Source organism: Thunnus thynnus, chromosome 12 (genome assembly GCF_963924715.1).
Source record: "Thunnus thynnus chromosome 12, fThuThy2.1, whole genome shotgun sequence".
NCBI lineage: Eukaryota > Metazoa > Chordata > Actinopteri > Scombriformes > Scombridae > Thunnus > Thunnus thynnus.
This window is the reverse complement of record NC_089528.1, coordinates 18,545,828-18,560,066: the sequence shown is the minus strand read 5'-3', so window position 1 is coordinate 18,560,066 and position 14,239 is coordinate 18,545,828. Positions and strand designations below refer to the sequence as shown.

The window sequence follows — 14,239 nt, the reverse complement described above, 5'->3', positions numbered from 1 at the left end:
AACAAACTCTCTCAGTTTGATAGAATCTGGCAGCCTTTCATTAAGTACCTTGTAGCTTAAAATTAGAAGACAAAACTATATTTTCCATCTATAATTTTTCACAGTATCACACAAATGTGAAAGAATGTGAATGAGTGAAAATACACGGGGAACTTTAGTGGGTTAGGATGACGGGGTTGGATTTTTTTATTGCCTTTTCTCCTTTTTCCGCCTTTATTTCCTTTTCAGTTTATTTTGTTTATTTTTTTCTTTTTTTAAATTTTTATTTAGTCATTTTTTTTCAATTTGCTGACTGAATAATACAAATATATGATAATACAAATATAAAAAAACAAACAAACATTAGATTGATGCCAATGACTTCTGTGCAAGGAGGAAGCATTAAAAATATTAAAATTTGTGACTTAGGGAGACTTAGAGCCTAGCTATCAGTATTGGCAGATATCTAGAGTTTAAGAATCAGTATCAGGAAGGAAAAAGTTGTTTTTAAAACATTGTAAATTATGGTGCAATAGACGTCTTGGTTCTATCACTTTTGTTCTATGTACAAAACTAGAGCCATGGCGTATCATCTCACTAGATCCTGAGCCAGCAAACTGCAGCTCAACTTGTCTTACAGAGTTATATTTGTTCTCCTTTTGATTGAAACTAATTCTAACATGGGTTTTTTGAAATTTGCCAGTGGCAACTTTTAATTACGGAGTAATCCCACCGCTTGTATTGTCTGTGATTGCAGTTTACATATGGATTGTGTTTTGTGCGTTTCTCTCTGTAAACAATACGCTGGCAACATTTTTAGCATCCTTGGGGGACATTGTTGCTTCACATTGCAGGAATTAGGGCCAAAATCTTAGAGAACAATATGGCAGCGCTTGTGTCCTGCTCATCAACATAATGTGCACCAGTGGAGTAGTCTGCATGGCTCTCTGAGTTGGGGAAAGGCCAAAATGAACTGCAGGCAGAAGTGAGAGGTTTGAGCTGGGGGGGGAGGTACCAGCCGTCAAAACAAATGTGCTCATACTCCCGAAATGCACACGGTGCAGAATAAGTTAGCAGCACCAAAAAAAGAAAAAGGGAAGCTGATTAGTTTCATCACATAGTGTGCAATAAAGTTGTTTGAAATCATCCACTGTAAGGATCCGTTTCCTTTTTTACACTCACCTTTGAAGCAGCATCAAAGCACACAAACCCCATGCTGAAGTCAATCGTAAGTCCCATGAGGTGGCTCTCCATGATACAGGCATATGTTTTACACTATAGAAAAGGAGAAAAAGATGTCACCCACAAGAGTTACACAAGGACACAAAAGCCTCTTCTGCTCTGCTGAAAATGTCATAGCAGCATTATCAATCTTTGTACTAAAACAACTGAACTGGAACCTCGTGCTAGATTACAATCATCACAATTCCCTCCACGTTGCCTACTGTTCAGGTGCGGACCTGTATCCTCTCCACCTCCAGGAAAGTGGCCATCTGAAAAGCCTTTTCCCAGATCAGCAGCTCGCACTCCAGCTCCACGCTGAAGAACATGTCCTCCCCACTCTCCGTCTGGACGCTGAAGCAGTGCTTCCTCTTGTCCAGGAGGTCATTATCCTGAGATAACACAGTACGGCTGCCATGCTGATCAGGTACAGACGGGCATAGTGACGCGGAGATAACAAAAGCAATGCAGTTTCCTGTGGCACTGAGCTGCTATTTTACTCTGATGAGAGAGAGTGGTCTTAAGAGCACTTGAATCCTTGTACTCAATATACTCAACACTTATATGAGGATAATGCATATATATATACAAGCGGAATCAGACAACTCTCATGCAGCTTTTTATAGCTTTATGTAACCCTAATGGCACCAGTGTCAGCACAAGGTTAATTTATATCTGATTTGATACGGGAATCTATATGAAATCAATTTGCCACACTACATTTCTAGATAATGAATTGCAGATAAAGTCTCACAATCAAATTCAAAGTGAGCTTGAACCTGCAGAGAATAATACAATCAGAAGCTTGAACATCTGAGGGACTGGAGAAGAACATATGCAAATAATTAAATGAGTTATATAAGTGCATTCCTCAAGATTGTGTCTTCTACTTAATATTCTCTCTGTATATCCGGTGTAAAGGTCGCTTCTCTTAATGCTGAAGGAAAGGCTGCCTTACCTTTAAAATCTTGCACATTATCTCGTACACAGTAAAGCTTTTCTCTGCTCTGGTCCAATCCCATGTTGTCACCTGAAAACGTCACATTTATTTTATGTTGGAATTAATACATTTGGTAAATAATTTAAAGAAGAAGAGAAAGTAAGCAGAACTGTCCCTAAAAGTAGCTCATTTTTAAATATTTTTTTACATTTCATTGCAATAATTGATGAATGATTGTTGGATTCAAAGCTGTCATGTTCCCACTTGAGGGGAAATATCCCTCATAGGTACTAGTCTTCAATAATAAAGAAGCTTGTCACAACGTCTGTTCCTATATTCCTCTCTCCACTCACATTAGCATATTCCATCTATCAGCACATTCTAGTTGAACAGGCAATTTGAGTTATCTATCAATCTTTTCCTATCTCCAGTAACATCGACAGCTTATCCCTCTTGTCATAATCACTTAAGTGGCTGGTAGAATGTAAACAGATTTAATGATCATCATCAATGCAGCACAAATGATTATGAGTGAGCGGCTTCCTTTTCTTTTCCGAGCAGGAAAGCGTTTTCTCCCTCAACAATACATTAACATCGAATGAAAAATCCCCTGTTGATGTCGAACAGCATCAGCGCAAACACAGAAAGATTGATGGTTTAAAGGAGAAGCTGGTGTAAAACAAATGAGGATGAAGTGGAAAAAAACTTACAGGAGGAGCTGAAAACTTGAAGAGGGAGGAACCCCTCAAAGCGAGGAACTTTGGTGAATACATTCGGTCCTGAACGGAGTCCTGCTCCTTCTCGTCGACCCAGCCCATGTAGATAATCTGCAGAATCAGAAGGGAAAACAACACAGAGTTTTTTTCTGTAAAATCAGGTGAGAAACTGTAAATGTCAAACAGCCTCTTACAATGAGCGATGGAGTCCTGCATAAGCAACATTTTCTGCCAAAGTTACATCAGTTTTGGTAAAGGGTGGGCGGATCGATGCCAAAAGTACCCCTGAATAATTCTTCTTTTGAGTGTTGATACAAGCATCAATTGGACCGATACCAAAAAAATGCATCCGTCCCACATCTGATCACGTTTTGGGCAAATTAACTCTCTTCTCAATGCTGCACTATTTGCTTTTTTTTTTTTACTGCTGTTGTGTTGTAGTTTAAAAATAAATTGTTGTTGTTGTTAGTTACCATTTAAAACTGTCTTGTGTTTTAATATATACAGTACGTGATTAAGTAATGAATTGAGAATAGCAAAAAAGAAAAAGTAGATATCTGGTTCATTTAGTGGTAATTAAAATGTCTTCAGAAGATCATAGAAAATAGTTAACCCTTACATAACAGCCACTTTTAAAGATAACAAAAGGTATCAGTATTGATATCAGTGATTCTGGTATTGATTGGTACCAGACTGGAACCAGATTTTGTGGCTGTTTCACGTGAGATTTCTTAAGTCACCAATCAGGATTTAGCAGGATTTAAAATCAAAGTCTGATAGCAGTTGTGGGATTGTTTGCTCACGTTATCAATGTCAATCAAATCTGTTCAAACCAAACTCAGAGTTTAAGAGTATTAACCTCTTAATAAATAACACCAGTAACAGTTTAAGTCCCCTTGTTTATCCTTTATAAGCAGTATACAAACCATTCATAAATGATTTATAACACACTACACTGTAATTATAAGATATAAGGACATTTCAAGTGTTTATTAATGTACAGTATTTGTCAAAAATTATAATCTTTTCTATGAAGACATATTTAATGCTAGAACAGCTGTGTTTTACTATATTGTCATTTATTATCTATTTATACACCAGCCTCCAATTAGCCTCAATTGTTGACAAAGTTAATAAACACTTAAATCTACTTATAACTACATTATAGTGTGTTATAAACCATTTATTAACTGTTTATATCCGGCTTATAAATGCCAAACAGGAGGACTTAAAGTGTTATAAGGATGTTTTTTCCCCTTACTTTAACTTTGTTGCTTATCTAGTTGTGAATATTTAAAGTTACAGAAAAATTCAGATTATAAAAAGGGTTTAAGGTTTGTCCAGCAGATTGAATACAATGTAAACGTCTTAAACAAAAGCAGAATAAGACCATACAGCAGTCCTGCTCGTTGATTTGTAACATCGCCTGCAGAGGTTTGTAAGGGGAACTACAGCAGTATAAATGTTACGGTAAACAAAAAAAAAAGGAGTTTAGACCAACAGGGAGATGAAGAGAAAGAAAGCAAAGCAACTGCTGCAAATATACCGAGGAGTGATTTTAGGCATCGAGTGCATCCCATCATCACTACTCATTAAAGTCACAGTGATTGCAACCCAAGTAAAGTGTTTGCTTTTCTGTTTGGAGTGTTCTTGATGGATGGCAAAACAAGCAAGTGAAAGATTCAGGACAAGCAGTCGCATCTCATACTGTTTAATTTCTTAAATTAATTGTGAAGTGAATTCTCGTATTTTCGTGAGGCAGAAACCAGCAGCCGAATAAATATTCAGATGAACTGACTGGGGACACTAAAGTTGTTTTCTGATCATTTCTCAGAGGATGGACTTTAATGATGCAAACACTCTCCTTGTGTTGCAATAGCTGGCAAGAGGAGGCTGTGTCCTTTCTGACTGACTGACCTGCTTAGATTTTTTTAAAGATAGGGATAAAATATACAAATTAGCCAAAGCATCTAAGACAATCTAAACAAACAGCGGGAGCTCCGCCGCTGCCCGCAGAAACAACTTACCTGCTGATTTACTGGAAAATTTCGGTTGATCTTCTTCACCTGTTAAAATTCAAAAGAACATCAGTAAATCATTAAAACATGCCCCACTAACAATCAGTTTCTGGCAGCATTTTAAATATTTCTGGCACCCAGTAGGCTTGACGATCCTTCCAAGAATAAATAAACTATGAATCCCAGTATCCATGCTAACATGTTAACCACAGCGCTAAAAGAATACAGTTAGAAATACTTCATTTATTCAATGTATGCAAATTACAAAATGAGACAGATAGAGTCATTTCCACAAGGACCCAAGGCTCTTCCCTAAAAAAAAAAAAAAAAAAAAAAAAAACCCATTTAAAAAAATCCCTTCTCTGTGTGGTAATAAAAGCGGGGAAACTACTGAGAGAGCAGTCAGGCTTTAAATTGAAACATTCTGCTCAGATCACACGTATCAGTCGCTCCTAATCCACACTATACTATCAATATAACTCTTTCTTAGCAGCAGAACACCAAATTAAGTAATCCAAACCGACTCCTGTCCTGCTATAGAGGCGAGAGCAAGTCACAGCTGCTTGTTTTGAGATGCTACCCAAGTTTGGCCCAAGAGAGGAAACAAGATGGGCTTTTTTTTTTTTTTTCAGAGGAAGAGCTGAGAAGAAAAACAGTGACAGCAGTGACAGTGGGTTTGTTTAGAGTTCTGCTGTGAGTTGCTGTGAGCGGTAACAGTCACTGCAGGTCTTCACCCATCTCTTAATACAAATTAGGAAAGGCTGTGGGGTCCACTTCTTCTTTAAACTATACAATGCATGTTTTCACATGTCTAAAAATACATACTGGGGAACTTTCACCTGAGTTTGTGGATTCCCTAGAGGTGGGAAATACCTGCAGCAGGAACAAACAACACTTCCTCAAATGCCAACACGTTTCTATGTGCTGACACTTGATTTGGGTATTTCCACTTTGGGAGTCTTTATATTTCTAATTCACAGGAATTTAGAGAGAAATGTTGCACTTTTACTACATTCACATAACAGCTATAGTTGATGCACCTTTCTTTTCAAGCTCAATCCACTGCCGATATCTCCTGTTCCTCTTCTGTTTAAACGTATTTTCCTACTACACATTGTGATGCACCCTTTAATACAGTTCATACATGTTTTTCCATTCATACTGCACAATTCTTTGCCTGCAGTATGTGACATTTGTAACATAGAAACACCCACACACCCATCTGCACATCTCATCTTTTATAATTCATGACATGGTATCATAAGAAGCATCCTGCAGTTCAGTTTATGTGTTGCACTGTGATTTGTAATATGATGTAGTATTAAGTACATGTTATCAGGAAGTTGTCATAACATTTAATTCATGATGTCTAATTATTTCTTGACATCCATTTTTTTCTTTTTCTCCGTGTTGTTCATTTTGTTTGCTTCTTGTTGTCATTTATTTTTCTTTGTATTTTCCTAAATTATGTTTAGGGTTTTTTTTACTAGTATTTGTATTTATAATATGTACAGTATATATATATAATACTGTATTCTGAGCATTTATGGGCCAGATATACAGTTGTGCTCATAAGTTTACATACCCTGGTAGAATTTGTGAAATATTGGCCATTTTTTGGAAAATATGACTGATCATGCTGAAAGCTTCACCTTCAACTTCACATGCAACTTCAGCTGAAAGTTGCATGTGGTATCCCAAACATGGGATGTGCGGTCAAGTTGCCAGAAAAAAGCTGTTACTGTGCCAATGCCACAAAACAGCCTGCTTACAATATGCCAAACAGCACCTGGACAAGCCTCAAAACTTCTGGGACAAAGTTATTTGGAGTGATGAGACCAAAATTGAGTTTTACAGCCACAACTATAGACACTATAAATGGTGCACATCTTGCAGATTCTGCCAGGGTATGTACACTTATGAGCACAACCGTATGAATTTCCTTCAGGATGACAAAAGTTCTGTCGGATCTCATCATCTTCTATTTTAGACACTAAACATCGCTGTTGACGGTTAAAAAATACATGTAAATAATGTAAAAAACAGCCTCCTTTTAGTTTTATGCCACAAGGTATTTTTTAAAAGCTTTGTCAAACTAGTTTTAGAAGGAAGTTGGAGATTTTTATCTCGAGAGGCCGAGAGTCCTTCAACTGATCTGAAAGCAAGAAAATCACTCAGCCAGGTGATCCCTTGTCCTTAGGGAGACCAAATCTCATTTAGTTGGTGTTTTCTGTATTTGTACCAATTGAAACGACAAAAAAAGTCAACCTGGAAATTGAAAATGTCTTATCTCTAATATCTTATCCAATGTTATATTATTCAGTGCATATTTCTACTAACATTAATATTCACCATTTATTTATATATTGCTTTGCATGTTGAGTATTATGTGATTCTGTGTTGCATGTTTTAATTGGTACCTAACATAACGATGATCTATAGAAAATTTTTTACCAACATTAATATTCTCCTTTGGTCATTGCTGTGCATGCTGCAACTTTTTAAAGCTGTATTCTTTCTTTTTTAGGGTAACATCTGTCCAGAGACTATAGATGAAAACTCAGGTGCAATAAAAAAACCAATAAATAAGCACGATAAGTTTTGCAAATTCTGGCAGGCACTATCTTTTTATAATGAGTCCTTACTTTTGACACATGCTAATACTTGTTTGCTTTTAGTTTAAGTATTTAACCAGATGTTCCATCTCATCACTTCACTGTAATTGTATCTTATATGATTATATGTGACAAATAAACTTGATTGATTGATTTACCTGCGCTGAGTTGTGCTATTTAGTATCCGAGGGGATACATTTCACTCACACTGCAACTAACAGAGCAACAAATTAAGCTTCAAAGAGGCCAAATGAGTTTACACGTTGAAATTACAAGTGCATCAGTTACAAGAACTGCTGAATTATTTAACCTGCTGAGGGAAATTATCTCCAAAATAATTATGGCATATACCAAATGAACAAACTGCGCTAATAAATAAAAGCAGTGATCACAATTCAAAGCTCACAGAAGGGCACAGACAACCACTTAACAGAAGAGCTGCTAAATGCCACTGAAGTAAAGCCTCCGAAATTGCCACAGAATTGAATCAACACCTCTGTGAGTCTTAGCAGAAAGTGCTCAGGCTGAGCTTTGCTGGGGAAAAAAAAAAGCTGCAATTCAGAAACCTCTTATACCCAAGGCACAAAGACACCTGGTGTATAGAGCAGTATGCTTGAAGAAAAAAGTAATGAGTCATATTTTAATGTAATTTCCACATCTGGATTGATTCACAATCACATTTGGAAGCCAAAGGAAGCCTTAAGCCTATCATATAAGTTGCTCTGTTGTGAAGCCATCCAGTGGGAGTCATTAGGCTCAATGGTGCAAACACTTTCCAGCAGAATTTTCCCATCCTTCATTCAACGACGCCTTCAAATGCATCACTAAACAAATTCGAGAGTGGCTTCATGAACACCGGGATGATGACCTCCCCAGTCACCAGACCTGAACATCACCCAACCTTTACGGGAGTTTCTGGAGCGCAGAGTGGATTCCCTCCTCCATCATCGCTCAAAGAACTAGAGACATTTTTTCATGATAAATGGTTCAGTATTTGACTACAAACAGTTCAGATGCGTGACAGCTATTCAAGAGGGACTGAAGCTGTTCTGCAAGCAAATGACGGCCCTACTCTTTATTAAACCCTTGATATTATTATGTTTGTAAGTGTACGTTTAGGGTACATTAATTTTTATGTTCCATTTTCTAAGGTCCGTCTACTAATATATATATTGACTATTAAAAACAGAAGGAAAATTTATAGTACAAACCCCCCAGATATACTCTCTAGTTTTACACTTTTTAAAGATCTTTGTTGGACAGAATAATCAATGAATCAATAAATCACTTTATCTGTCCCTAGAGGGTAATTGGTTGTGCAGCAATGAGATAAAAACACAAAGCACATAAACACACCATCTAAATACAAAGTAAAAATGCATGTAAATGACAGAATGCAAGTTAACACTATTTAAAATGTTAAATTATGAGAAAAATATGTAACCACTGTGCAGTTATTTCCAATATTGATCTATGCCACTCAAATGAAGCACCCTGCCATATCATTATAAGATAATAAGTATATACCATATGGACAGAATATTACCCAACACTATAGTTGTATATATTTAGAGTTAAAGTAAGGTCTTCGTTTTAGTCTTAATTTAGTTTCTAATTAAGATTTAAGTGTATGTGATTTGAGTGTTTTTTACACTTTTCTTATCCAGCTCTTGCTGTGTGCTAATGTCATGCTGCTATTTCCCATTGTGATTAATTAAGTTCTCATACACACAATCTATTTACTGTATACTGTATGTGCTCCTGTTACGTTTTCCACACAGAGTTTAGTTGAAAGATGGCAGAAGGTATAAAAGAGTTATTATACCTGCTGTTTTTGTCTAAAGGGAAAGAAGCTCTTGAATTTTTTATCCATTTTTCTATTCACTTTTTTATTATATGGAAGCATATTGTGATTTGTCTTCTACACGACAGGAAACCTGTTTATTGTAAACTGCGGTGCACATAAAACCCAGAGCATCAAATGAGATTGATGCAGGACAACATAAAATCCAGGTGACAATAACTGATCTACCCTTAAAAAAAAAAAACAGACAATTTTTGATTTTGACAGATTAAATATAAAAATTTTACATCATACACAGTAGCATTCTTTCAGCAGGAGTCTGTAAATCCTACATTCATTCATCTGGGTGGCAGCTCGCTCACACACCTTCGTAAATGCCAAGGCCAGAGCGAGAATTACACTTTCAATTGTTGAGGCCATTCTGGCAGTGAGTCATCAGTGTTATGTTTAGTACATCCCCTCACTTCGTCCACTCCAATTAACCAGGGCTCCATTATTCCCCGGAGACTCTAACACTCACACACACACACACAAACACACACATACAGCGACGCCAGTGGACACATGATAATTACAAATCCCTGTCTTTCACTGCTGCTCGCTCAATGCTGTATTCATGTCATGTGGCAAAGTGTCTGGTTACATCTTTCCAGACAGCAGCTTAACCGGATAGATTTCACTTTCTTAAATCTCTTGAGAAAAGCATGGAAATGGAAAGAAGTACACCTATGCAGTACAGTAAACGTTGATAAATGTGTCAGTTTTGTATGAACCACCACGCATGACGAGGCTTGTTAGCAGTATTTGTATCTGACCCTCCTGCTGAGCATCATCACCCAACTGGAAACACAGAAACACACTTTTACAGCTGGAAAAATATGTTCACAATAAGAAACAGAATACGGCATCGTTATTTCTTGCTCTCTCTTGGTATCATTATTATATAATATATTATGACGGATTTTATATAAATATATATATATATGTATATCTTAGGGATTTTTTTGCCTTTACTATAGCGACAGTGGAGAGAGTTGACAGGAATCGAAGAGGAGAGAGTGATGGGGGGTGACATGCAACAAAGCTCCGCTGCCGGAATTGAGCAGCAGACGTTGCTGTTTTGTGGCATGCGTCTTAACCAGCAGGCTACCAGGGAGCACCAATGATGAATTATAGATACAACAAGTGCACGGATTTAGCTGGAGGGAGTGAGTGCAGCATAGTGCCAGCACTGTTATTATGACCTCGGGCTCTTAGAAATAAGTGTGTGCTTTACTCTTGGTGTAAAGACATTAATATGTGTCTACTTAATGTCGTGACATTTGCAAAGGGACTATAAGACAATTCACAAACTGAAAGTCTGTCGCATTAAGACCTAACTCAATATCTTACTGGTTTACTTGGGGGATTGCGAGAGGTAGTAGAGTATCATTGTTTCATACTTACATTGTGCTTGGTGAGACTGGAAATGTTGCTCGCTATTGCCTGAAGCCAGTCCAAGCAGTCTTCAGCTGTGGGGAACTGTATGACTCCGCTGCAGACACCATCCACAGCTATGACCTGGAAAGCATTTTTCCTACAACAGTGAGGAGAAAACAAAAGATCAGGGCTTGATTTTGCATTTTCCAGCCAGTTAACTATATACTACAGACATTTGGATGGATTCCCAACCTTCCAGGAAGCCATTAGTTTCCATTCATTTAAGTAGGAGATGAGTAAGAACTTACAAAGACTGGAAACTTTGCTTGCAATGCGTAATTTATTCAACTTTATCTTATTTTCCGGGGGTCAAAGTTATTTAATCTTCCATTTCATTTCATGCCAGCATGAAAAACTCAAGACAGACTTTTAGAAAACTTTCTTTCCTCCGGGACTCAACTAAGATTTGAATGTTGCTGGCTGCTGAAAACCACTGCTTTTATGAGCTATGTTAGTAGAAAATGAAACCTGTAGGATAAACTATAAGCTAACACGGATGTCATGAATAGAATAAGGTTGTTTTTCAGCAGCTGAATCTCAAATCTTGGATGTCTGAGTATCCTTAAATGTACCAACAAGTTTTCAAAGCAGAGCCTACTCACTGTTTCATGACCAAAATAATAACATGCTGACAAAATAGTCTCACCAGCATTTAATAGCTGTTCTGAAGCTTTCTATCATATCACCCAATATTCCTCAACAGACAGAGTTTGCCAAGTTGTTGTGAAATTGTATGATACAACTGAACAAAAAAACCTGCTAAAAGGACCTTGTGGTGAGAATGTTCTGTCCGTTTCAAAGGTCAAGACTGTATTTTTAATCTTAGATTAACTGTTAACTCTTGTCCTCTCAAACAGCTTAAACGCTAAAGTGCAAGACGATCTTCATTCTTGTAAAATAAACTGGAACTAATGTCTGAAAAATGGCTGATTAATTTAAAAATATCTTGTGTCATTAGTCATTTTTCAGTTAATGGGCTAAAACATGCCAAACCACAAGTTTGGTCCATTAAGACTCAACGCACAAAATTACTGATTTTTTTATCAACCGCAGTGTAGTAAAGATGGAAATGTATTTATTGACAGCTTAATGGCTTCTTACATCAAGCATCCACCGTTCAATATGTCTGTTCAGTAGATAGATGCAGCACAAGTACATTTCACTGCAGAACTGATTTGTTTTTTAAATGGTGTTTAAAGGGATACACTAAATAGCAGAAAAAGCATATTTTCACAGATGGAGCGTGGCAGTCTGCTCATATTTGAAAATCCTCAAGCAATAAAAAAGGCAAACGATCTCAGCACCAGCATCCTGTAGAGTCTCACTGGCTCAGCGAGTGCAAGCAGATGCCACTGAACCTCCAAGATGAAGTCCCGCAGCTCACCTGCAGACGTCAGAGCCCGGCATGTGCTGCGACAGGCGCGAGTGGAGCAGTGGAATTAGGCGCAGATCCACCCATCTCTTCTCCCAGCGAAGCCCCGGGGACGTGGGCCAGGATGAGCAGGACAGCGTGTCCTGAAGAAGTGTTAAACACAATTTAGAGGAGCTAATCGCACATTTCAAACAGTTGATATGTCAAGAGCTTGCTGCTGCTGCTGCTGCTGCTGTTGCAGGTGCACGGGCAGCGCGATTGAGAGCTGCAGAGGAAGCTGATTCACCCTCCTCTAAAGACAAACAGAGCACCCTGGTTTTCAGTGAGCAGTGGCAGTTGCATGGAAACAACTTCTGGCACTGCTGCATGGTTACAGAAGGACAGTTATAGAATCAGACAGTCAAGAAGTGGCTAATGAAAAAAGTACCGTGTTGTTAGGATGGTAGTTCAAGTGCAGGCCGCTATCACACAGTGGGGAGGAGGTCCCGCTACTCTGGTCGCTGGGAATACCTGTAAGTACAACAGGGACACACAGAAAAAACACAAACAAATAAATCCTCAAAATTCAATAAAACACCTCCATCTATTTCAACATTTACGACTGCAGTGAATCACAAGCATCAACAAATGTGTGTTACTTTGTTCTTCTGCGCTGTGCCAATTTGTATTCAGTTGACTGGTTGGATGGCCAGTCAACCTGGCCTATATACGTGTATGAAAGGATTTCATAAAAGCTTTCATGTCTGATGACAGGCAGAAGCTTTCCCATGCAAGAGCAATCAATTGCACCACAATGAACGACGTCACTTCTTTCAGTTTAGTCTTTAGCATCTTTTGTGCAGCTTGAGATGTGTCCCCTTTCCTTATCTTTTCTTTCTTTAGCAAAGTAGCATCTTTATTTAGTGCTTGTCAAGACAAAAACATAGCAGCTGAATTTATGTCTTTATTTTTCTCAAAGTAGCTCTCCAGCCTCGAGTTTATTGTCACCAAGACAACCAATCCTAATTTAAATCTACACACTGTGTGGAGGTTTCTTACATGTGCAATCCTCACACAGGGGCAGTTTCAGAAAGGCTGGAGTCTTCTTTAGGAACGAGACAGTGAGAGTCACTTCTTCACCAGCATTTCTCAAAACCTGGACCTGGAAGGTAAAAACAAGGGAGTCTTTTTTTTTTTTTTTCTTGCAGGAGGTTTGAGGTTTTCTGTTGATTGCCTGCTGTGATGAGACATGGTGTGCCAATGTCTTGCTAAGAATGGAAAGCTAAGATAACGGATTTACAGACTTGAAGTTGTGCTCCTTATACACATATTTCTTGCAGTCACATTTAAAAAGGGAGAAAGCAGAAAAAAAAACTAGCTTTACATGTCAGAAAGATACAAATCATAAAGTGAGACAAGATAAGCTGTTGAAAGAGCTGTTGCAGTGTAAGAAAATATGAGATATGAGCTGACAGCTTACCACTTCCTCGTGGCGATAGCTTCTCACGTTTATTCCATTTATCTAGAAACAACAGTAACAGAGTTGCCCTAAATAATACTGCTGGCATCATATCACTGTAGCTCTAACTTCAAAATGATTAATGAGGCAAGCACAGTAACTGCTATGGCTTCTGCACTGAAAACTGTAAACAGGAAAGTCACATCCACAGTTGCCATGAATCCAGAACATCTTTGTCTGGTTTGTAAACGTTTCCTCTGCATCAGATGAGAGAGGCGAGACGGATGTTGTTGTTTTTTCCTTTCTTGCAAAAATTCATGTAACAAATGTAAGACAATTGCATAATTGTACAACACAGTTTTGGGGGCATGTGGCAAATTAATTATTAAAGATACAGTATGTGTTATTTTTGCAGAGTAGGATGAGATGAGCAAACAGGCAAAAGTGAATTTTGGCATTTTACCTGAAGGATGCCATCTCCAATGAAAAGCAGCCCAGAGAGTTCAGCTGGAAACAGAAAATCACTTTAGTAGAAAGCACACTTGAATTGTAAAAATGTAAAAACTTGTCCAAATATGGCAATATACCTTTTTGTTCTTTTGATATTTTTGATATCACAACAGGGATTTTATGCTCTGCTCCACCCTGAGAGACAAA

At 37.9% G+C, this 14,239-nt stretch overlaps 1 protein-coding gene across 1 annotated transcript in view; it reads right to left on the bottom strand.

Moving 5' to 3' along the window:
- The window catches only part of sntg1 (syntrophin, gamma 1), a 32,226-nt gene that overhangs the window by 3,946 nt on the left and 14,041 nt on the right, over positions 1-14,239 (bottom strand). Inside the window, exons 6-17 of the mRNA XM_067606067.1 lie at positions 14,170-14,227; positions 14,046-14,089; positions 13,604-13,645; positions 13,183-13,285; positions 12,572-12,654; positions 12,157-12,287; positions 10,740-10,869; positions 4,884-4,922; positions 2,851-2,967; positions 2,159-2,230; positions 1,440-1,592; positions 1,162-1,254 (exon numbers count right to left, since the gene is read on the bottom strand). Coding sequence (XP_067462168.1) covers positions 1,162-1,254; positions 1,440-1,592; positions 2,159-2,230; positions 2,851-2,967; positions 4,884-4,922; positions 10,740-10,869; positions 12,157-12,287; positions 12,572-12,654; positions 13,183-13,285; positions 13,604-13,645; positions 14,046-14,089; positions 14,170-14,227 — 1,065 coding nt within the window. The remainder of the gene's footprint in view (positions 1-1,161; positions 1,255-1,439; positions 1,593-2,158; positions 2,231-2,850; positions 2,968-4,883; positions 4,923-10,739; positions 10,870-12,156; positions 12,288-12,571; positions 12,655-13,182; positions 13,286-13,603; positions 13,646-14,045; positions 14,090-14,169; positions 14,228-14,239) is intronic.